At 44.7% G+C, this 24,307-nt stretch overlaps 2 protein-coding genes across 5 annotated transcripts; both read right to left on the bottom strand.

Annotated features, from left to right (window-relative positions):
* Positions 1–911: 911 nt before the first annotated feature.
* On the bottom strand, positions 912–5,392 carry ltc4s (leukotriene C4 synthase). Of its 3 annotated transcripts, none has more exons than XM_080465552.1 (6): positions 5,378–5,392; positions 5,142–5,263; positions 4,868–4,967; positions 3,879–3,949; positions 3,597–3,678; positions 912–2,203 (listed from the first exon to the last, which is right to left on the bottom strand). In XM_080465552.1, exons 2-6 carry the CDS (start codon positions 5,197–5,199, stop codon positions 2,062–2,064), a joined length of 453 nt encoding a protein of 150 aa, XP_080321678.1. In that variant the 5' UTR covers positions 5,200–5,263; positions 5,378–5,392; the 3' UTR covers positions 912–2,061. The 3 variants fall into 3 exon arrangements, with proteins under 3 accessions (XP_080321678.1, XP_080321677.1, XP_080321676.1); XM_080465551.1 differs by having other exon boundaries at positions 913–2,203; positions 5,372–5,392; XM_080465550.1 differs by lacking the exon at positions 5,378–5,392 and having other exon boundaries at positions 1,254–2,203; positions 5,142–5,269.
* A 1,255-nt stretch (positions 5,393–6,647) lies between these two features.
* maml1 (mastermind-like transcriptional coactivator 1) lies at positions 6,648–24,247 on the bottom strand (the record flags this gene model as incomplete). 2 transcript variants are annotated; one of them, XM_080465545.1, is made up of 6 exons in its annotated part: positions 6,648–9,008; positions 9,883–10,012; positions 10,288–10,506; positions 12,611–13,966; positions 22,709–23,057; positions 23,985–24,247. In XM_080465545.1, 5 exons carry the CDS (start codon positions 23,048–23,050, stop codon positions 8,023–8,025), a joined length of 3,033 nt encoding a protein of 1,010 aa, XP_080321671.1. In that variant the 3' UTR covers positions 6,648–8,022. The 2 variants fall into 2 exon arrangements, with proteins under 2 accessions (XP_080321671.1, XP_080321670.1); XM_080465544.1 differs by lacking the exon at positions 23,985–24,247 and having other exon boundaries at positions 22,709–23,089.
* Positions 24,248–24,307: the final 60 nt, after the last annotated feature.

Here is a 24,307-nt window from a genome sequence, read left to right as displayed (position 1 = left end):
GTACTAATTCTAAGCAGTAGTAAGTAGTACTGGGCGGATCGATCCAAATATCAATAATATCGATACCTACGTTGGTATCGATGTGGACCGATACCAGAGCAATAAGATCGATAGTTTCTCTTTTCTCCTGCGCTACGCGCCGAGCATGTCGCTTTAAATGACAAGTGCATTGTGGGAAGTGGAGTTGTAGTATGCACACACACACACACACACACACACACACACACTGGTTGGTGTGTGGAATGTGTCTTAGCGTGTATTTTTAGCGTGTTCTCAGAGGACAGTTGTTGTTTCCAGAGAAACTTTCCATCGTCTGCAGCTGCTTCACTCCGAGGCTCCGCCCACTTCCTCCACACACCTGCGTTCGGCCTCGCGTCACCTGAGAGGTGACCTCGGGAGAGAAAACGCTCGTAGGCGTGACCCGCGTCCATATCGGATCACCACCGTGACTCGACCTTGAGTGACTCCTGAGCTGATGAGGAGCTGGAAGCTGATTGGTCGGTGCAGAGATGCTCCTGAGCCAATCAGAGCGCAGCTGTTAATCCAATCAGATCACATGAAGGTGTGTGATGGCCAGGTGGGATTTCACAAAGAACGAAGAAACAAACAATCTCAGTTTTCAGGAAAAACTAAGAATTTTTTCAAAGATTTTTTCAAATCTTAATATAGAATTTTCTTTCATATTTGTGTTAAAAAAAAATTCACTTTTGTAGAAGATTTTGAAGTAAAACTAAATAGTTTAAACTCAAAATGTAACTATCTGGAAAAAATTACTTTTAAATCAAATTTCATTATTAAATCAGAAGAGTTGCTTCTCAAATGATCAAATTTGTTTTGATTATAAAAATTAGAGAAAATTCAACAAGAGAAAAATTTGAAAAACTTTCAAAAATCAACATTGACTTCTTTTGTGAACAAAAAACAGTTTTACTAAATGGTTCCGTTTTTTTATAGAAGCAAGAAAATGTATTTAGAATTTTAAACGAAAGTTAAAATTTCACATATAAACAAGTGTTCTACACGAGAAACAATAAAGTTTCTTTCAAAATCCCAGTGCGTGATGGGATACATGTGGTTATTGGACCTCACTGCTTTCACTGATGCATTGTGGGATATCTCAGAGTTTGAGGTTCCGTTCCACCTGCTGCCTCGCGACAGCGCTGCTGTCATAACCAACTTGTCCACCAGGGGGCCTCGTGAGTCCGACAGGCCAGGAAATTCTACTGGAATCAAGTTTTTTTTAAATTTTCTTTCGTACTTGCCGAGTTTCTCAGCTTCGCTTCACGTTTCTCTTTTTAAGTGTCGAACATTTTACATGAAAATGAACTTTTCCATGGCGACACTGAAGGTTTTTGTTCTGGAATCGGTTCTTCTTCTTTTGAGTTTTTCTGCAGCTTCTGGCGCTGGGGGAGAAACGGCGTCAGCTGCTTCGCCGTCACAACGTTTACAAAGGAAAACTGAACATTTCTCACTTTGTCGATTCTTCTTCTGCCGTTTCAGCAATAATCACATGTTTGTTGGGAGAAAGGCTGAGTCAGCATGCGACCACGTCACATGTCGACCTCGAGCGTTTCCTCTCCTCTAAAGTCGCAGAAGAAGTCGCCGGAATCCGTTTCAGTCGTCACAGTTTCAGGTTCTGGGCTCGAGGTCAGTTTCATGAGAGTTTGGAGAGACTTTGTCTCATCAGGGTCGATGGACGATCACATGAGAACAACCAGACTCATTCTTCTCATTTCAGGCGTCAAAATACCAAAAACAGAAAAGTCTAAATGAAAATAATCATCTTGTTGCTTTTAATACAAAATGTTTCCAAACTGGAAGAAAAAAGGATCTGGAAGTTTTGATGAGAATCTTAAAAGACGTTTTCATCAAACTTCATCATGAAGCTTCAGAATCTCAGGATCAACTTGATGTTTGAGATTAAATAGTTTCGATTTTATTTTTGACTAAATGTTTGTTTCAATGGATCAAAATATCAGTTACAAGGAGTTTTTAGTAGGAGGAAGAGGAGGAAGAGGAAGAGGAGGAGGACTCAAAGGGAAGTTGTGTCCCCCCTCCTCCTCAGAGGAGGTGCAGGGCGGAGGCGACCCCCAGCAGGAGGTCCAGGTCCAGGTAAACCCGGGTGAATGTGAGGAAAACGCCGATGGAGGAGAATCCAATGAGAAGCCAGAGAATCTGAGTGCTGAAGTAAAGCGGCGCCAAACTGAAACAAACAAACAAACAAACTTCAGTCTGTTTATGTTTTTGCTGAACATCAGGCGGCTGTGAAAGATCCTAAACTGATTCATTTATTTATTTATTCTATTTCCTGTCTGATCTTATTCTGAAGGAAGTTTATATTTTAATGATCTCTGCTCTAAAGATCAATGGATTTCTTATTGTTGCCTTGTAGCTCTGCTTTATGTAACAATGTAATACATTCTCATCTCATTATGTAACAATGTAATACATTCTCATCTCATTATGTAACAATGTAATATATGTAACAATGTAATACATTCTCATCTCATTATTTAACAATGTAATACATTCTCATCTCATTATATAACAATAGAATACATTCTCATTTCATTATGTAACAATGTAATACATTCTCATCTCTTAATGTAACAATGTAATACATTCTCATCTCATTATATAACAATGTAATACATTCTCATCTCTTAATGTAACAATGTAATACATTCTCATCTCATTATGTAACAACAATACATTCTCATCTCATTATGTAACAATGTAATATATGTAACAATGTAATACATTCTCATCTCATTATATAACAATGTAATACATTATCATCTCATTATGTAACAATGTAATATATGTAACAATGTAATACATTCTCATCTCATTATTTAACAATGTAATACATTCTCATCTCATTATATAACAATAGAATACATTCTCATCTCATTATGTAACATTGTAATACATCCTCATCTCTATGTATTAAAACCACATTTTGTAATAACTTGTTACACATTGCAACAGTTATTACAAAATGTGGGTGTTCCACTTTACTTTTTTTTTTTTAAGAAAATGTAATAATTTGGTGCATTATGTAATAAAATGTTCCCTTTATCCCTCCTTCTCTGTTTAATAATAATACGAAATTAAGATTCAGTTGGACTAGAATTACATGTTACTCTTCATGCCGACACAGAATGAAGAACTTTAATCAGGTTTGACTTTTTAAACAAGACGACAGGTTTTTCCCTCAGATTTTTAATTTCCCTGAAGAAATCAACCCAGACTGTTGGTGCCACTGAGTGCATTTAATCATTTAACCTGCATTTTGTAATAACTGCTGCAATGTGTAACAAGTTATTACAAAATGCAACAACGTTTATTAAACAAAGCATGAGATTATCACAAAATGTGTTATTACATAATGAGTTGCAAATGTATTACATTATTACATGTTGCACCGTTATTACATAATGCAGCGTTACACACCCACATTTTGTAATAACTGTTGCAATATATAACAAGTTATTACAAAGTGCAGCAAAGGTTATTACTTAATGTGTTCCAGAACTTTATTACAAAATGTGACGTTATTACATACTGCAGTACTGCCGACCCCAGAGACTCACCGGCCTTCAGCAGAATCACAGAATCCCCAGAAGTACCGCAGGCGTCCGTAGAGGTAGAGCAAACCACAGGCTGAGGACAGAGCTGCAACGCACACACACACACACACACACACACACACACACACACACACACACACACACACACACACACACACACACACACAGGTTTAGAGGTGTGTGTGTGTGTGTGTGTGTGTGTGTGTGTGTGTGTGTGTGTGTGTGTGTGTGTGTGTGTGTGTGTGTGTGTGTGTGTGTGTTTGGGGGGAGTGTGATGAAGCTCACTGGGACTGAGGAAGACTCCGGAGCACCACAGCAGAACGATGAAGAGCGGAAAATACTCGCTGCAGTTCACCCTGAAGAAGAGCAGAAACGATTCGCGTGTGAAATTTGATAAATATTAAAAATAAAACTCACAAGAACGAGACGACATGTCAGGCATGAAAACATGAATGTGAGTACTTCAGTACTAGCAGGGCTAGCAGCAGTTTTAATAGTACTACTGAGGCAAATATATTTCTAGAGCCCCATTCAAACACAGAGCAATACACACTGCTTTACAAAGAAATACAAGAGATATTAAAAGAAATACTTTGAAGCTTTAAAAGAAATGAATGTAATACATTAAAAAATAATGAAGAATCTTAATCTTAATCTCCAGATAGTTGTAATTGTAGTAGTAGTAGTAGCAGGAGCAGTAAGAAACACAGAATTAAAGCTCATGTTAGGCAGCGTCAACCATTCAAGGAAAATAAAACTCTGAGTAATAAAACAAGACATATTTATGTAACAACGACCTGAATTGTTATAAAATATAATGTAATAAAACCCGACATGTAATAACTGGTTGATAATGTAAAAAAGATTTAACAAGAATTTAAATGTGATCTTAATGTGTTTAATGTTATACATGATTTTATACTGATGATTGGAAGAATAGATTATAGATGATAGAGAACAGAAGATTATTAATGACTTGGGCAACAACAATCATACATAAATACTACGAATGGTATAAAATCTACATATAAACCAATAGTAAAAACCTTTAGAGCTCATTCTTTCATTCTTATTCAAGTTGAAGTAGTTTAAGTCCAAACCATCAATCATTCCCTCACTTTATGATTTAATACAGAAGGATGAAGAGTGACTCAACCTGCAGGGGGCGCCAGAGGCTTTTTAACCACTGCACTATCAGTTCACGTGCACAGATCCAAAACAGGTGACACCATTGAAACGTGTCCAGCTTGCATCAGGGTGAAACTTTCACTCACTGAGCTCTGAAGATCCTCTGGAACTCCGGCGGGCCGCCGGTGTCGGGCGGCGACACCGAGAACTTCCTGCGGGCGGAGATCACCTGCAGAGAGAAGTAAGCTGCCGACAGACCGGAGTCATGAGAAACACGTTCCTCAGTCACCGAGAGACGAGTGTGAACAGAGGAAGCACCGGGAACGTCGGCCGTGACGGAACCTCGTTACAACTCTGGTGTGGAAAGTCGCTTTTATCTGAATCAGACTTATTTCCCACAATGGGTTAGGGTTAATCTACCTTGTTCCAGGACGGCGAGAACAGTGACGGCGCCGAGGCCGACCGCCTCCTCCATCATGGCTGCAGGGTCACACCTGGACACACACCTGGACACACACCTGGACACACACCTGGAAACACACCTGGAAACACACGATAACGATGCTTGAACACACACACCTGAAAAGCACACTTGAAAAACTTGAAACACACACACACACACACACACACACACACTCTAATAGACTTACACACACCTGGACACACACCTGAGGTCTGATGGAGGAAACACAGCGACAGCAGGTGATACTGAGGGAGGAGTCGTCTTCTCGGGGAGGCGGAGCCTAAATTCAGTTTGTTAACCAGGTAATTTGATCTGATTCAAGAAGTGACCTGGTTAATGAGTTTTAATTCCAGTTTAACCTGTTAACTAGTCAGGAAGTGATTCAAACTGCTCACCAGGTGAGTTATAATATAAACTGTCACTGATGATTTAATTCAACAAGCTTAACGAATCACTCACCAGTTTAAACCAGTTAACCAGGTTAATGAGTTGTCTTCGTTTGAAACGTCACAATAAGTGAACAGCCTGTGGGTTTTTACCAGGAAATGAGAGTAAAAGTAAAAGTTCTGATATTGGGTGTAAAAGTAGAGGAGTAAAGGAATTAAGTTCCTGGGGGTGATAATTGATCAAAACATCCGATGGAATCTTCACGTTATAAACATTCAAATAAAAATATCTAAAAGTATTTCAGTCTTCAGCAAAACAAAATACTTTTTAAACAACTACATTCTCTATACTGTTCAGTAATACTGCAAAATGTTTCCTACTGTGTGGCGACACCCATAAATCCTTCATGGTGGCTGTTACACAGCTTCTATTTGATTTTATTACAGAAAACATTTATTCTGGCTTTTGGATAAAGGATTAGATAAGTTTTACTTCTTTTCTACCCATTTTCAAGCAGGTTGATTAAATACATGACCTACACATATATGTGAATATACTCAAATACAGATCTTTTTTCTAAATATATTTTCCAACTTTACTTATATTACCAGAGGGTTTATATTATTATTATTATTATATTAGTATAATATATGCAGTGTGTATTATTGCAAAAGTTTGAAATATAAGATGTGAAATTTCTTTAAAAAAAATTACATTTAAAAAAACAAGCATGTTGAGAGAATATTCTGAATAATCAGGTTACTGAGTCGATCTTTAATCTTTACAAACCAGGTTAATGAGTGAATATTAAGTTTTAAACCAGTTAAACAGGTTAAAACCTGAATCCTCAAATTACAACAAACAGGAGAATTTTTTACATTTGAGTTTAAACAATTAACCAGTTTTAACAACAGACGGGTAACCAGGTTAATGAATAAGTGTTTTATTGGTTAATGACCGACAGATGAGGTGAACTAATGACTGGTTAAAGTTTATCTCCTAAATGTGTTTTAATGATCTGGTGAATCCGTTTCCTGCAGATTGAAAAAGAAAAACTCGGGACAGCGTCTCGTTTCTAAAGAACTATATTTACATAATACTCTTGTTTTACAGAGAACCATATCAAAAGTATAAAATACTTACAAAACGTCCGCTGCAATATATAAAAATAACATCTATCTTCTCCAGATCATTAGGAAAGGCATACATACAAAAAAATATATTTATAGACATTTACACAGTCAGACCCAGAAAACCCCAGGAGGCGGAGCCAGGCTGAACGCTGGGCCGAGCCGTCGCTTAGCAACAAGAACCTCACAAATAAAATAAGACAAAAAAAAAAAACAAGAAGTCAAAAACAGTACAGTAGATAAGACGACCGGGCGGCGGCGGGCGCCACGCAGTCGGAGTCGGCCTCCAACCGGAGACCAGGCGGCGAGGAAGCTCCGCCTTAAAACAGGGCGAGTGGGCTGAAGCCCCGCCTTCAACTCTAGACGCCGAGGTCAAACGAGCCGACTCTCAGCCGGGGAACCGAGCTGAAGCTCCACATGAACACGGAGCCAACAGTTATAACTTAAAATGGTCTGGCTCAAGCTCCGCCTTAAAAGAACCGGGTCACATCTGGAGGAAACAAACGCAGGTCACAACTCCTCAAACCCCAAAACAACATGGAACGACCAGACTGAAGCTCCTCCTTAAAACAGGACGGCCTAAAAATAAAAATAATAATAATAATAACATCACACTACTTCATCAGAACTCGTCCAAGAGGAGCCGAAGTTTCGGCTTCAAACGGGACAAACGGGCTGAAAACTGCTCCGGGTCACAAACGACCGTAACACCTGGAGTGAGAACCGTGTGGACACAACGCTCAACACAAAGCTTTGGGTCGGTAACAAGGCGGGAGTTTCAGGGACGTTTCAACCTGCTGCTTCTTAAAGGGCCACGCGCACGTTTGTTTACTTGGTGTGAAATAAGAGCCGAGATGGAGCTGAACGTGAACGTTCCAGGAGAGACGCCGCTCAGGAGGAACAAGCTCTACAGGAAACGTTCACAGCGGCTCATTTTCCTGAACAACAGAATGTTCAGCTGATTTACATGTTTTGTGTCGATTCTCACTGCAGCTCCTCTTCCTGGAAAGTATGAAAATCGGCTGCGACGCGAGGGACTGTGGCTGGAAGCCGAGCTCTGCAGCTATGAAACAGTGTCGTGGTCTTTCAGGACGCGGAGGCAGATGGACGCCCCGTAGGTGGCGCTGTACTGATTCAGATTTAAACTCCAGACGGAATCCAAACAGAAAAGCCTCTGAAGTTAAAACGAGTCGCGACCGACTCTCAGGACGTTTCCGTCTGGATGATGTTTTCCTCTGAACACGAGGAGCGACTCTGACTGACTCCTGTTCTCAGGTTTGTTTTCTAAGTGACGGCGTCTTCCTGTCGCCTGGGGGCGGGACTAATGGTGGCTGGCGAGCAGCTCGTCCAGGTCGGCCATCCACTCCTGCGTGCTCTGGCCCTTCAGCAGCGAGTCCACCAGGTCGCTCTCGGCGGCGAAGCTTCCCGCCGCCGCGTTGTACCCGAACGACACCTGCTGCTGCTGCCCGGCCGTCCTGCTCACCTGGTAACCTTGGTTACACTGCAGCGCCTGGCGGCCGTTACCCGGCGGCTGTCCGAACGCCGCCAGGTCGGAGAGGACGGCCTGGCTCTGATTGGCCTGCTGCTGCTGCTGCTGCTGAGCCTGCTGCTGATTGGCCATGGGTTGGCCCAGTGTCTGCGGGTTCGGCGGCGCCCTCTGCTGGGCGGCTGCCATGTTTGAATGCATCATCTGCTGTCCGGGGTTCAGGCCTCCCATGGGACGCGCCCCGGGGTTGGGCCCGAAGGGGGCGGAGCCAGCGGGCATCTTGGCGATGCGTGCTTGCTGCTGCATGTGGAAGGCGTTGGGCGGGCTGTTGAAGGCGTTGGTGGAGGGCGGCTGGTTGGCGAGCTGCTGCTGCCAGGCGGCGCCGGGCATGGAGCCGGGGAGGCTGGCGCCCATGCCGCCCTGCATGGAGCCCGGCATGCGAGTGGCGGCGGCGAGCTGCTGCTGCTTCAGCATGGCGGCGTTGGGCTGCACCTTCAGGTGCTGCTGCGCCATCAGGTTCTGTCTGTAGGGGGCGCTCATGGCGCCCAGCTGCTGCTGCTGCCGCTGCATGCCGGGCTGTGGGGGATGGGCCGCGTGGTTCGGGTGCATGTTCATGTTGTTGTAGAGGACGTCCACGCCGGCTCCGCCCCCTCCGCCGCCGCACGACGCCAGACTCATGTCCGCCTGGCCCGCCGCCGGGGGCGGGGCTCCGCCGCCCGGACCCATGCTCATTCCCATCATGCCTTGGTTCTGAGGGAACATGCGGGAGCCGGGGGCGGGGCCTCCCATGGAGCCCACGCTGCCCATTGGCTGAGAGGAAGCTGGGAAGAAAAAAGAAAAACATTTAATCAATAAAATAAAATAAAATTCTATTTATTTTATTTTCTGTTTTGTTACTTCAAATGATGGATTTATTAAAACGTTTGTTAAAGCGGCTGGAGGAGGATGAGAAACGTCACGTCTGTCATCACATCGAGAATATTTTCATCTTTATAGCTTCTGGACACAGAAACTTTAATTTACACTGAAAAACTTCTTAAAAATCATTTTCATGAAACTTTCTTATAGATGAGATGATTAACTTGTGAGGATAATGGCAGCAGTTTTATTTATTTATGATTTATTTACTTGATCCATTTGGTTTATCTGATCAAACTTCACTGCTACAAACACAGAAACGTTATTTCTAGAGTATATATATATATATATATAATATTCTACATGTTCCAGGTCCACAAGAAACGTCATTAGTGACGGGAGGAGTAAACTGGAATGCAGAATGCATCTTTCCACAGAGAGGATTTATTTACTCGTGTGTACAGAAGATAATGATCAGTGTAGTTTGCATGCCGGTTGGTGTTTTGTGCAAATATGCAAACATTCCGGCTCCTAACAGACTCTGTGTTTTGTTCTGCTAAATGTGCCATGAATAGAAATGAGCGTCAGCTGAAACATGATGCTGCAGTAAATGTAAACTTTAGTATTGTTCATCTCCATATTGAGCTACGACTAAATCCTCGTTGTGTACATTTAGTCTGAGCTTTAAAAAGTAGTTTTTCAAAAGCTGGATGAAGTTTTCAGAAACTGGCAATGAGCATCAAACTAAATGTTGTGTAGAGCGGCCGGGAGCTCAGTGTCAAAACTGTGAGGATGAACCGTCGCACCGCGGCACGAACACGAGTGAGCGCCCCCTACCTGTAAACTGGTTGACTTGCTGCTGTGGGAAGGGATTCTGATTGGCCGGCGGTCCCGGCTGGTCCTGGTACTGAGGCGGCGGTCGGGTCAGGTGTCGCTGCAGCTGCTGGTCCTGCTGACGCTGCTTCTCCTGCACACACACACACACGCACACACACACACTCTGCATATCAGAGCTTCACAGGGTTTTAATGATCGACATGTTACGTTGCTGGACAGTGACGGGGAGAAACCAGGAGCCAAAAGCTTCAGCCACTGAGACCTCAGCAGGAATTCTGCACATATTTCTACGACACAACAGCTCCCCCTGGTGTCAAATGAAGGAAGGAATCGACTGTTCCTCTCCCAGCTCTTGGGGACGCCAGTCTGTGGTCATAATGTTGTGGCTGGCGTGTTGTGCGTTACCTGTTCAGCCATCAGCTGCTGCCGCTGCATGTACTGCTGCTTCTGGATCTGCTGCTGCTTCAGCGCCGCCGCCACCGCCGCGCTGTTCATGTAGGCAGCGTTACCGTGGTTACCTGCCATGGCGTTCACCCCTGGCTGGGCCGCCATGGCGTTGTTTCCCGGCGCGGACGTCATGGTGCTGGCGGGGCCGTGGGAAGGAGCTGGGTAAGTGTTCTGGTCCTGTTCAGGGACGAAAGACGACCGAGACGTCAACATTATTTCACACAGTTTCATAATTCATCAGTGAAGGTGAATTAAAAGATGAGATTATATACACAGTCTCCTCCAAAAGTATTGGAACGGCGAGGACAATTCCTTTGTTTTTGTTGTAACATGAATATGAGACAAATTCCAGAATTCAAGCTTTTATTTTGTGGTATTTACATCTAGATGTGTTAAACAACTCAGGACAGAGCAGCTTTTGTTTGAACCCTCCCACTTTTCAAGCGAGCAGAAGCACTGGAACACGTGACTGATGAGTGTTTTAGATTGATTGCTTAAACATTAGGTAGTGCTTGTTTTTGGCTTTGGGTTTCACCTGTGAAAACGACATTTGCTGTTGAGCAAACATGACGAGCAGAGAGCTGTCTATGGGAGCAGAGCTGAGAGAAGAGGGGAAGTCCATCAGGGCGACGTACAGCAACTCATTTTCAATATGATTGTGGAACAAAATATATTTGCGAAGTTGTACTTTTGTTGTTGAAAGTTAATTAAAACAAATTTGGGCAAAAAAAAAAAAAAAAAGAAAGAAAAAAGAGGAACATATGTCTGTTTGGTTCATTAGTTTATTTCCTCTGGTACAGACTGTTCCTAATTACACTTTATGACGGGTGTTTGTGCATTGAAAAGGTAAATGCTTCAATTTGCTGCATTTTTTGAGCAAAATGTTGCGTCTCTATAATAAATGACGAAGTAGGAACTGTTGTGATTTTGTCGTGATAAACACAATAATTACTGGGCTTAACAACAGTTTCCACAACCGTTTTCTGTTTTGGCCTTCAGACCGAGTCTGAACTGCTTTCTTTGACATGGTGTCTGTTCCAGTCTGGACCGGTTCTGTTCCAGTCTGGACCGGGTCTGCACCGGTTCTGTCCATTAGTTTCAGACCAGGTTGAGACTGATGAGTTTGAACTGGTTAGTTGTTCGTTAGAGTTCCGATGATCTCAGACGAACCTCCCGACTCGCAGTAGAGAACCCATTAAAGCTGTCCTTCCCTGATGTCTCCTCACACCCGTCCCACGGGGAACTTGTCTCTGTTCAGAACTATCCAAGGCCGTCTCACAACATCAGATGCCGGACTGACACGGCAGAGATAAGCAACAGTACTGCTTCACCGCCTCCGAATCACATGTAATTTCGTTGTACTTGTACAATGACAGTTTGATTTGATCTGAAACTGGCTCAGAGAAACGACAGAGTTTTGGACTTTGTTTGGACCTTTTCATGTTTCTAAAGTTTTGGTAGCAGACGCGAGGTCTGGTATCAAACAGATTGTGTTGTTTGATTTGTTTTCTCTGTTGGATTTGGATTTTGTTTTGTTCTGAAGTTCAACAGGTCTGGGCCTGGTTTTACATTGACATTGGTCTAGATTTCAGTCCTGACTTTTTTCTTTTCCTTTTCTCAGGTTTATGGACTGAAACGGAAATGTTCATTTGCTTTTTTTTTTTTTAATTTTAGAATAATTCTCAATGCTTGTACATTAACTGACTTTAGACATCCAACACATTCTCCTCTGAGACATTTAAAACTTTTGCAGAAATGCCAAATTGATAAACAAAAACAACAAATAATAAATTTTTACGGCAACTAATGCTATTTGAAGGTCTCTGGTGCCCTCTACTGGCTGCAGTGTGAAAATAAAACGTGAGGGATAGTAAACTGGCAGTGCAGTGTTTGCCCTGAGGGTGGCGCTCTGTGAAACTTGATTTTTATCCTTTGGGCTGCAGGAGTATTCCCACGACGGTGATCAGCAGAGGAGATAATGACGTGCAAAGAGCAGCGACAGAACGGAAAAATACAGGCTGGGGTGGCTAAATTTAAATACATGATGTGAAACGCTGCTCTGTCACATCCTCTGTCCTCCACTTCCTCCTCCCTCTCTCCTCCTCCACCTCTCTGCCAGTCAGTGTCACAACTGTCGGTTCTCAGAATTCACTTGAAATTAAAACATATTTAGCTGTACCTGTGTGTGCAGGACGCGTGTAATGGTTGTTTATGGTAGCCTCTTATCTGTGTGTGTGTGTGTGTGTGTGTGTGTGTGTGTGTGTGTGTGTGTGTGTCTTACCTGTGTGTGTGGGATGTGCTGTCTGAAGCTCATGCTGTTCTTCTGTTTGATCTGCTGCTGTTGTCGAAGCAGAGACAGCAGTGCCGCTTTATTCTGGCTCTGGGTGTTGGGGGGCCGTGGGGGGCCGGGTCCCGCCTCAAAGTGCGACAGAGGTTTGGTGTTGTTGAGGGTCAGCATGGCGTTGGGGGCCTGGGCCGCCGCTGCCGGTGGGTGGCTGAGGGGGGGCCCGGACGTGAGGTGTCCGAGCATGCTGGGGTGGCCGGCGGGCCCCGGCATGTAGCCCCCGGCCCCCGCCTTGGGGGAGCCCTTGTTGGGCTGACCCTGCATCAGCAGCTGCTGCTGCTTCTGCCCGCTGCGGTTGAACTCCGGAGGGTACAGGGAGGGGCTTGTAGGTTTGTCCATACCAAACGCGCCCCCTAGTGGGCTCTGTGAGGTGTTGGCCATCTGGGGCCACGGTGGGGGATGGGCATGGGGGCCCTGGTTGTGGTACTTGGCCCCTGGCTGAGGGGGTTTGTGCTGCATCTGGCCGTGGAGGTGCTGGGCTCTTTGCTGCTGGGCGGCCAGCTGCTGCAGCTGCTGGGCGGGGGACAGGTCCTTAGGCCCCGGGGGAAGCAGGTGGTTGGGGGGAGGCTGGAGCTGCCGAGGGGGAGCGGCCGACTGTGAGGGAGGGAGAGCTGGGGAGGAGGCGGACGAAGAGGCGACGGGGGAGCTGGTGGGGTGAGGAGGAGGAGGAGGACCAGAGGACGTGGACCTGACGTGAGGGGAGCCGGTGCGAGAGTCCTGCTCGAAGACCGCCGACGCAGGAGAGAACTCCGTCTTCACACTGGCGAGATCCGGCGGGAGCAGACCCTGCGACGACTGGCCGCCCCCGCCGGCTGCCCCTCCCCCTGCTCCTCCGCCACCCGGAGTCGCCGCCAGCTCCAGAGGGTCTTTACGGTCGGCGAAGCCGTCGTTGAAAATGTCCTGGATGTCCTCGTAGACCACGGAACAGTTGAGCTCCTCCATTAGCTCCGTCCACTCCTGCTCGTTCAGGTCTGGGAACAGGCTGTTGTTGCCTCCTCCTGACGGCGGCACGATGGGCAGGATGTCGTCCGGCTCCTGCTTCATCTCCTTCCGATGGAAGTCCGTCCCGGGGTCCACACCGCCGTCCGCCCCGTCGCCCGCCGGCCCGTGGGTGCCGTTGGAGATCAGTGCGTCGCTGATGCCGAGCTTGGAGTCGAGCGGGGAGCCGTTGGCCGTGCCGTTGTCCAAACAGGCCTTCTTGTTGGGGGGGAAGCCGTCGCTGTAACCGTTGACTTGATCTCTGCCCAGTGGAGAACCGGCACTCTCCAGCTTTCTCTTCACCGTCTCCTGCAGCTGCAGAGACAAACAAGAGATCATCAGAAAACTGATCCTCCTCAGAAACTGAAGGAAACATGAAGCTCTTGGAGTCATGACACCCTGGAGGCCGCCAGGGTTGTTATTGTTCATCTCCTGCATTTACTACTTTGTGAAAACGCTTGTGTAGCAAAGTTCCACAGAGTCGGAGCATTTTCAAAAAGCTCCATGTTGGGCATCGTTTTCATAAAGTTCAGTTGTCAGTGGCTCTGATTCTGTTGTTTAAATACCCAACAACAAAAGTTTTGGGTTTTGACTTGACCATGCAGTGTGTATTGCATGCAGTAAAGTGAGGTGTTCATGCTCAGGCTGTGGCTTTATTCATTCAGATCACGTGACTTTTGATGCCCCGTGGAGCTTGAAGCCTGTAGACCCACTAACAACATCATTTCGATGCTCTGAGCTGATTGGCTGGTGCTGATTTAGGCACAGCTTCACAGAACCGGAGAGAGCCGTCACAAATACCAGCTTGTTAGCAGCTAAAGCTAACAAACAGTTAAGAATAAAAATTAGGGAGATTATTTAAGTTTGAAACGAGTTTGAAAATCTTACTTTAGCTGAGAAACTGAAGATGACTAGTAGTAAACTGAGTGACGCTGTGATCAACAGTTTGTAAAAATCGAGCAAATTTACAGGCTGCCATTTTAGAAACAGCGTGACCTTGTTCGATTCCTGTCGTTGACTTCTTTTTTTTAAATTTTATATATTTTTTTCCGATTAGCTATCTCCAAGGCTCAACATTTTTATGGGATCAACTCCTATATGGTTGTTATAACGTGGCTAAAAGGTTGTGCACACACTTTACTTTGGAATTTAGTGGAGTCACTAGATCTGAAATAAAATCTTGCCCCACCAAGTATCTAGAAACGCCACTGGTTGTGTAAACAAAATCTAATGATGAGGATGTAAAACACGCTGCCAGCCAAAGGCAAAAGTTATACAATTAGAAAGTGTGAATATCCCTGAGTTGTGGTGGAGGTTTGCATGTTCTCCCTGTGCAGTGTTTCTAAAATGGTGCATGAACATGAGAGACCTACATATAGGTGTGTGTGTGTGTGTGTGTGTGTGTGTGTGTGTGTGTGTGTGTGTGTGTGTGTGTGTGTGTGTGTGTGTGTGTGTGTGTGTGTGTGTGTGTGTGTGTGTGTGTGTGTGTGTGTGTCTTGTAATGGACTGTTGACCTGTACAGAACTGACCTGCCTTCACTTGTTGCCATAACAACCCTGACTTTGATAAAGCAGTACAAAATATCGATCAGAATACTCGTTTATTCACATCTGCAGAAAGACAAAATTCTTCCAGTCAAGAATAAAGAGTTAAAAGTTCATTGAACAATAAAATAACTGCAGCTTAAGTATCATTTGAATGATTTCACATCATCTTATTTTAGATCTTTCTTCATGAAATGAGGTGATTGTTTGTTCTGAGTACCAGCTGTTGATCTGAGACAGATTTTCTCTTTCAGAGTGTGCAGACGCGGCGCCCGACGTCCTGTAGGGGGCGCTGCAGCAGCTGACGGCAGCACTGTGCAGACGGAGCTGTCGGGGTAATCAAGTTGCCCCTCTCCGGGGCTGCAGGCAAGGTTACATAACGGGACAACAAAGAGCTTCCTCAGTGCAGTCAGCAGATCTGACGGCTGCACTCTGCAGGCAGCTCGACCCACCGGATCTCACAACTTCCTGCTCGCTGCTGCCCGGCTCGTCAGCTGATGGTCACACGGCGCCGCCGATGGCTCGCCATCACTGACAATACCTCCAGCAGAGGCGGCAGGCAGGTACAACCAGACGATACACATACAGACAATTTTCATGGACGTCGTCTCTCCAACAAACTTTTAGTTTTTTTCCCATTGAAGTTAATTAGTCTGGAAGTTTTCCTTCAGATTCCGTGTTTGACCAATACGGCCACATTTCAGACTTCAGTGTTTGTTATTGATACAGTAACAATGAAACGCGCGTGCTTAATAATAAATTCCTGTATTAATACAAATCAATATTTCTGCTAATAACCTGAGGTCTATTGTTCTCGTTTTCTTTCATGTTTAATAGTTTTCATCTTTCACGCATGTCTTTTTAACTCTGTAAAAGTTTTTAATTGAGTCTATTTGCATGACAGGTTTTGCTTTATTTTTTTAGTAAGTGCTTTTCTTTTGCTTTCTTTTAATTATTACGCACCGATCCATCCATCCATCCATCCAGCCACAGATCCATCCACCCATCCATCCACCCATCCACCCACCCACCTGGGGTGCTTTCACACCAGCCCTGTTTGATCCAGACCAGAGTTCACTTCAGGAACTTTCTGGGAAAGTCCGCTTTGTTTGGGCTCCCCTGAACTCTGATCCGGATCAAACTAGTGAACTTCTGGTCCACTTGCAAACGTGGGTCTGCAGACATTGCTGCGGGTGTAGCGAGAGGACGTGACGTAGAGAGCAATGCATTCTGGGTCGGAAAACAAACAAAGCTACAGGAACGAACCAGAAGAAGCAGATGCTGAAAGAAAAAGTTTGAGAATATCTTGTGGGTAGACGAGGAGTAGAGAGGAAGTAGTAGTGGTAGAAGAGAGGAAGTAGTAGTGGTAGTACTACTACTGTGAGGACAAAGTAGTGAGAAAGGCGCTCATTGATCTCTGGTCTGAAGACTACATATCGCTGCTGTTTGTGGCCCATTAGCGACAAGCGAACTAGCCTTTGGCCACCACAGCTAAAGGGGCGGGACTTTCGCTTTCAGTCCAGACCAATGATTGGGTTGTTTCTCTTTTCTTCCTCTCTGGTTAGTGTTTGTTTTGGGCGACAGCGCCCCCAAATGAGAAGCTGTTGTAATTGCGTGACGTTGTCCAGGCGGTTTGCGCTGGTCTCTAAATGCAGTGTGAACGCAAAGTCAAACAAGTGAAGCTGTAAAATTACTATACAGCTAACATACAAACATGAAGGTGTATGAGTTATTCATATTCCCTTTCCAAAGACAGAAACCATTTCATTGTATGTGCTTGCATGTGTGTGACATTAATGATCGATGTAACCGCTCGGAAAACAGGATTCGGAACTCAAGAGTGTCTTAAACATTTGAGCTGCATGTGTTTTCTCTGCTCAGACGCGCTGCGTTGCTGAGATGCCACGCCCACTTCCTGGAGACTGTCTTTTCTAACCTTTTTTCTTAAGATGAAGGTCAAACCAAAGTTTGATCCTCGTTCAGGGGCTGAAAACTGACGTCTTCTACCAAATATGCAGAGAATTTCCTGATTAAGCTGACTGGGGCCAAGATGGCAACATTCAAACATTTGGACAGAAGAGCCCACTGTGGCTTTATTTATTCAGTTTATCGCCGTGATAATTCTGAAGAGCCAACAGAAAGCATTTGTTCGCCTCAGGGGTTGGACGCCACTTTCTACCAGTCAGAATGAAGACAGAGAGAGAAAGTTATTTTAAAAACTGATTTAGACCAGTGAATGTGACTCTGTTAGTTTGGTTCTCAGATTTGTGCAAAATGCACCAAAAAGATGATCAAATAAATTACAATGAACAGAAGCAATGATGATATTCATGGAGATGGTTTCACAGCATGGTGTTTGTAGAGTATCATCAACTCTGGAAAATTATTTTCTACCTTAAATATGTAAATAAAAGAATGACTTGACAGCTCAAACACAAGAAACAATCATATCTAATTGTAGAGCTTCAACACTTAAACCTCAGTGAAGAAGTCGTTTCCAGCTTCCACTACAAGGACTCATGAAAGACACTTGAACCTGCAGTTTATTTATTTTTTCATTCTCTAACTTTTGGGATTAGTTCAAATAACTTTTCCGGTTGAGTAAAAAAAGTGACAAAGAAAGCGTGAGGTCCAAAGACGGAGCAGTGGGAAATGACGCTGGCATCTCTTTGAACATCTTTGACCTCCTTTAACCTGAAATACTGGTTTGGCCCGGCCTCCTTGTTACCACGGTGACAGATCTGATGGGATGGAGGAGGAAGTCTGCCGCACCACAGGATTATGGGTATCCGAGTCCTTAAACCACTAATCCAACAGAAACCAAGCACAAAAACTCCAAACACAACTACTCTGTGTGCTTCCTCTGAGTCCACACTTTCAATGTAAGTTTAATAAAGCAGTTGGTCTGAAACAAGTTTCATAATGTTTCAAGATTACTCATCAAATGTTTAAAAATTTGCTAAATATTATTTAAAGCAGGCCTGTAAACTTGCTTTTCCTTTATACGAGATATCTACAAAGGAACTTGTGCTCATTGAGACTAATATGTTGTGTTTCCATGACAGAAAAGTTTTGCAGTTACACAGCAACATTTTGAAAACGATGTCACTTTCCTCAAAAACAGCATAAACACTAAAATCGATGACATTATGGTGACTGTCAACTCTAAAACGACCAAGTCCCAGGAGAGTGTGCACTGGGAGTCATGACACTCTGGAGGAAACCTTCTTATTGTCCGTCTACTGAGCATGTGCACAACAACAACTATTTACTATGGCCGTGGTGTGCGAGTGCATTAGTTGTGCTTTCCATTCGTTTCCATGGAGACTGAGTCGGAGTGTTTTCAAAAAGTTGTGTTTCCGTGGCACCGAGCACCAATGTCATGTAAACAGATTTCCCAAAACACAATGAAAGTTTTCTGTTTTAACTTAAAATGAGGCGTCAGACTCACATCGTCGGTACAACGAACTCTAATTCTGTAACTTCATATATTTCTATTCAACACAGTTACTTCAAGCCTTTTGGGTAAGAATTTTACCTTGAAAGTCATGAAAATTAAAACATTTAAACAACGGAACATACTATAAAATGAGATGTTTTGATTATCAGAAGGCTCAATCAATTTGTAAATGATATTCTAATTTATTCCGAGTCATCCGTAGAATATTTTCAGGAAAACTACATGCACTCAAACTACAAAAGGCACATTTAAAATACAGTACTGCTACAAATTCTCATGCTACCAGTTTTAAAACGCCACTGTGAAACGATCACGAGTGTTACGACTTGAAATCTGCTGCTTGGCCCTGATCTGAAGTTAAGGAGGGAAGTTTGTGCCTTTTTGCCTGCTAACATTCACACACACTTCACAGCAGATTTCATAGTGATTCTAAGTTGAGCCAGTTATTTGTGCAGGATGCTGTGTGGGTCCAAGGCTGAAGAGGGGAGTCTTTGTTATGGCTGAGGCATTTTAACATGACGCCCGGCAGGCAGATAACCGAGCTCTTCACCGTGATTCATCCTGAACTTTTGGCTCCTGCTTTGCCACAAAAATCCTAAATATCTGCCGTGTTTATGTCAGCTCCGCTCAATGTCTTACAGCTGGAATTCTGACTGAGCACTTCTGGTATTTAAACCACGCTCACGGCCGCTCTTTCCTTGTCGTCAATCAGCACTTCTGGAGGAGACGGTTAAAAACACGAAGTGGGACAAGTGAGCACCTCAATACTGTGGCAGCTGGCAGCTCAGATCATGTTCAAGTCTGAACGCAGTGAGCCATGAGCTTCATCATCAGTGACATCACTGCTGACATCAGGACGAGCCAATGGCAGTACAGCTGTGCTTTAGCCCCGCCCCCTCTGTGTTTGCCATTCAGGACTAACAAACAGAGAGATGAGTCAGTTGGGGGGGGGTTCTGCTCACTGACTCACCTCTCTGGACTCCACACAAAATGTTTGAGAAACAAACCAAGTTGCACTCGGGCAAAAGTTTCTGCTGTCACCAGTTCTATTTAATAGCCGGAGTAAATAAACAGGAGTCTGCGCCGCAGCATCACGCGTCACTGACTTCACGTGTTTGGAAGAAAAGTGGCAGAAGTGAGAAATGTTGAGTTCAATGGAAATCTGAAGATTTTCTTTCAAACTGGAGGTAAAAGCTAGAACCTGTTTGAGAGACGCACCGACTCTTAAAACTGCCTCCATCATCACTTAAACCTCCAGTAGAGCTGAAAAGGCCTCAAAGAAACAATAACAGCTCATTGGTGGCCTTCAGATTCTCTTCACAGAAACTATCATCATAACTTCTAATGTGATCAACAAGATCCTTCAAAGTCTTAGGAAAGCAGTCAGAATAACTTCAGAATGTTAAGACAGTCTTTTGAGAGTGTGAAAAATATATTAATGGTATTCAGTAGAAATCAGAATCTCCTGTTTGCTGCCGACAGACTTGTTATTTACCACGGGATTCCCCTGAATGACCCTAAATGTCCTCCACAGACAGTAAAGCCTTTAAATGGATTCTTATAACTTCTTAATGACGCTGAGATCCTCCAGAGAACATCCATTCTGCTGTACATTTGGATTAATAAAAGATTTAAAGAAAACTTGTGTGTATCTGAGCTGTAGGAATCAACATGTATAACGTAAGAGCACCTGCAGTGTGACACCTTTTAATACCACCACTGATCTTACAGAAGTAATCAGAGTCTTTCAGCCGAGTCATTACTGCGTCTTTGAAATGTCAGAACAGGACTTAAAAACCCCAGCAGGTTCCAAGCTGTCGGTTTTAGTCTGTTATTTATCTTTGGAAGTGAGTCAGAGTGTTTTGTTGCGACTTTTCAGAGGAAAACTCAGATTAGTCACTGTAGAATAAAGAGTTTCACTAAAGGTTTGTGAAGACCTTTGAGCAGCGTATGAAAGGTGTTTCAGAATAAAAGCTGCTCCTACTACTGCTACTGCATGTATTTCCAGATTCTGAATATTAACAACAAAAGATTGTGCTTTGTAAGTTATTCCCACACCAACGTATAAACCGAAATCTTAACTTATTTTTCAAATTTTAATTCCAAAACCCATTTTTAAAACAAATTTGAAGGTTTGACTTTTTTTAGTTTACCAGTGATCAATGTAAGAAGTTGTTTTAAGGAGTTTGGGGATGAAGGAGGTGGTGAAAGCTCAGAGCAGGCCGAGGTTGGGACATCTGATGGAGATCCTATATCCAGACGGCAAAGCCACAACACAACACATCACATCTGTCACTGCGTGGAGCAGCTTCACCCGAGTCGACCTCACCGGGGTTTCCTACCAGCACATCCACAAACTGCTTCAAAACAATCGGTATCAACGACATCCCGCCTTCAGGAACCCTGCTGGGCACTGCAACATCGCTTCACGAGTAACTGAGGTCCCACTTCCTAGTAGGAAACAGGAATCTCAAGACGGTCTGAGGTGACCCAGAATGGAAATGGCTTTGGTCAAACTAAGAATCGTACTGACGTGAAGTGTGACACGCTGCAGCAATGTTCATAATGACTGTTTGACTGGTCAGTGTAAAACCAAGTCATGGCTGTACAATAGATTCTCCACACTTCAATCCCACTTTTTAAAAGGGACATTTATTTTCCAAGCTGCGTGTCCTCATCCGTCTCATCGTAAAGTTTTAGAATTAAATCATGGTTTGCTCTTCTTGCCAGAAAACTATCCATTGCTGTCAACTTCCTCACTCTTTTTATTTGATTGAGATATTTTCTATATATTTAACTACTGCAGGTCCTCTGCATCTGTCAGCTCAACCTGATTACGAAGCTTTAAGATTCAGACTGAAAACACAATTTATCCATGATTGCAGTTTGTATTGCTCAGTCAGGTGGTCGTCACCGTCTCCAGACAACGTCTAAGGCTCTTGTCTTAATCGTTTTTTATTATTACATTAGTACTTTTCTGCATGCCCATGAAGGTTTGTGTAAAGTGATTTCTCTTGCAGACGGGAACGTGTGTCTCAACAAGATTATCTGTACAAATAAAACTTAACTAGCATTAAAAAAAAACAACTATCACAACCTTTAGCCTGCTATTGTTCTGATCCTCTTTGATGCTCTGCTGTGATTTTATTTTGTTTTTTAGGAACTGAAGAGAATTACAGCAACAAGCATTTACAAAATAGTGAGTGTAAATATTTGTAAGTGACATCTGAAATATTCAAAGTTATAGAGAATAATTGTAAGCAGGACTTTCCTAAACAATGACGATTGTCGTACAGAACAACCAGCTTTAACAGAAACACAATCTGAAGCTGAGTTAATGTTTCTTCAAAACTAAAGCAAGTGAGATGATTTTGTTTTGATTGTTTTTCACTTGTCAAATGCAATTTGAAATGTCATATTTTTATCCTTATCATCAGTACCAGCAGTAGTATTGTAATACAATGAGTTGCACAAGAAATAACCGTGGGTATAGGCAGCACATCTTAATAATATTTCAATACGTTAGCACATACCCTAGACACGAGTATGGAAAAAAACGTGTTTGTGCGTGGTAAATGGTAAACTTCACTTGTATAGCACTTTACATCATTCATCCATTCATGCACACATTCACACACCAATGGAGGCTGCAGCTTTGCAAGGCACTGTCACTCCGATGGGAGCGGTTTGGGGTTCGGTGTCTTGCTCAAGGACACTTCGGCATGTCGACAGGTGGAGATGGGAATCAAACTTGCAACATTGTGATTGGGAGAAGACCGAGCCGAGCCATGTCGTGTGAGAGCTGTCACTGCTGTCTGTGTATCGCTGACACATCAGCCTGATGGTGTGTTTGTGATTTCTCATGTGTTCATTCAGCAGAAACAGCCTCCAGTGGCTTTTCTCCTCCAGTGTGTGTTCTTAATGTTCAGTCTGTGTTTGCTGAGGCTGTCACATCCAGCCTGCTGTGAGTCACTCACTTTTCTACTGTCGTTACTCCTGTAGTACCACTGACACTGTTTGTAGTGTGTGTGTGTGTGTGTGTGGCTCCCTCACCGCGATCAGCGTGCTGCTCCGGCTCTGCTCCGCCGCCGTCCCTCCGCTCTCCCCATGCTCTCCGCTCCCTGCTCCTCCTCCGCCGCCTACTCCACCGCCGGCTCCGGGCGCTCTCTGGCCGGCCTGCTCTCCTCCTCCTCCCGCTGCCGCTCCTCCGCCGCTGGGCTGGGGCTGCCGGTGCTTGTTGGAGCGCTTGGCCTTGGCCTGCAGGCAGCGCTGGTGCAGGGCGAAGGTCTGCTGCCGCTCCAGCTCCAGCCGCTCCAGCGTCGCGCTCTCGTAGCGGCTCTCGCAGCTGTTGTGATGCTGCCGAAAGAGCTCGATCCTCCGGCGGAGCCGCTCCATCACCGCGCTGTGTCGCGGTGTAACAAAATCCGCCATCATCAATAAAGACTCGTAGTAAAACTCCCGGTTCAGGTTTCGTCCATAAAAAAATGCTGATTCTGGCTCTTTTTTTCTTTTTTCACCCCCCTCGCCCTTTACAAAGCCTCCCGTGCTGGCTCCATGGAGGCGACCTTTGTCTTGCTAATGGCCTTCAGTCACCGCCGGAGAGGAGCATTTCACCATCAAGCCTCCCGAATCTACTCAATTAAAGCCAACATGATTTAAAAAAAAAAAAAAAAAAAATGGGAAAAATGGGAAAAAAAAAAAAAATTAAAAGGCCAGCTCGTTAGAGTCGCTCAGTAAAGCAGAGCTGCTGGGGCCACTTGATTTCTCCTTAAAAAAAATAAAAATCTAACCACAAACTGCCATTTAACCCCGAAGAAAAGTGCCCAAACCCTCCGCTAATTCATCCGCCTCGGCGTCAGTGAGAGCCGGCGTCGCTAATCAAACTAACTCCCGTCGTTCTCGGCGCATTCCTCCACTGCAAAAACCCCCCAAACTCCTGGAAAGGTCCGCGGAGCTGCTGGTGAAACGGGAGGCTGCGGGTGGTGTTGGTGGTGACACCGGCCGCTGGCTCCTGCTGGCGCCCCTGCGGGGAGGGGGCTCCGCTCCACCGGGCCCCCGGAGGAGGGAGATGCTTGGCGGGGATGTCCGAGCCTCCTAACGGCTCCAACTTGTCTCCAAACTTTATTCGGCCGGAGCGTCGGGAGTTAGCTCGCTTAGCAGGAGCGGCTAGCTGTGTGGCTAACAACTTGGCTGCTTCAACCAACTTTTTAATTGAAAAATTTTTTACTTTTCAAACTTCGGGAGGGTGAATCTGGAATCTACGCTTGTTTTTTTTGTGTTTTTCTTTTTTCAAACGCGATCAGCGCGGTTATGTGTTAAATCCACTTACTGTGAAAGCGCTCCGACTCTTCCTACAGCATCTGTCCACAAACAGCTGATCCTCCTCCGGTTAGCCGCTAGCTGCTAACGCCGTGTTAGGGGAGGGGGGAGGGGGGGGGGGGGCTAACGACTAGCCTCAAACGCCTAAATAAACCGTCATGCTGGAACTATTTTCCTCCCGAATCGCCCCCCGCGGATCGTCCTCCCCGCGGCCGAGCCGGACTGGGGTTCGTCGGGGAGAACGGGCAGGCTGAGTCCCTCCGAGCTGCTTCTATTGTTACCAGCGAACAGGCAGGTCTACGGCGCCATCTTGGAGACTTTCTCTTTTTTTTT

The sequence above is a fragment of the Lipophrys pholis genome, assembly GCF_963383615.2.
Source record: "Lipophrys pholis genome assembly, chromosome: 6".
Lineage (NCBI taxonomy): Eukaryota > Metazoa > Chordata > Actinopteri > Blenniiformes > Blenniidae > Lipophrys > Lipophrys pholis.
Note: the sequence above shows the minus strand (reverse complement) of the source record. Positions and strands in the feature narration are given on the sequence as shown.

What these genes read in the sequence shown, in the direction of transcription:
- ltc4s (XM_080465552.1), bottom strand. Translation starts at nt 5,199, where the DNA reads ATGATGGAGGAGGCGGTCGGCCTCGGCGCCGTCACTGTTCTCGCCGTC. An exon ending in TCTCGCCGTCCTGGAACAAG is followed by an intron (nt 4,968 to 5,141) that starts GTAGATTAACCC and finishes GTCTGTCGGCAG; the next exon opens with CTTACTTCTCTCTGCAGGTG. An exon ending in TGTGATTCTGCTGAAGGCCG is followed by an intron (nt 2,204 to 3,596) that starts GTGAGTCTCTGG and finishes TGTTTGTTTCAG; the next exon opens with TTTGGCGCCGCTTTACTTCA.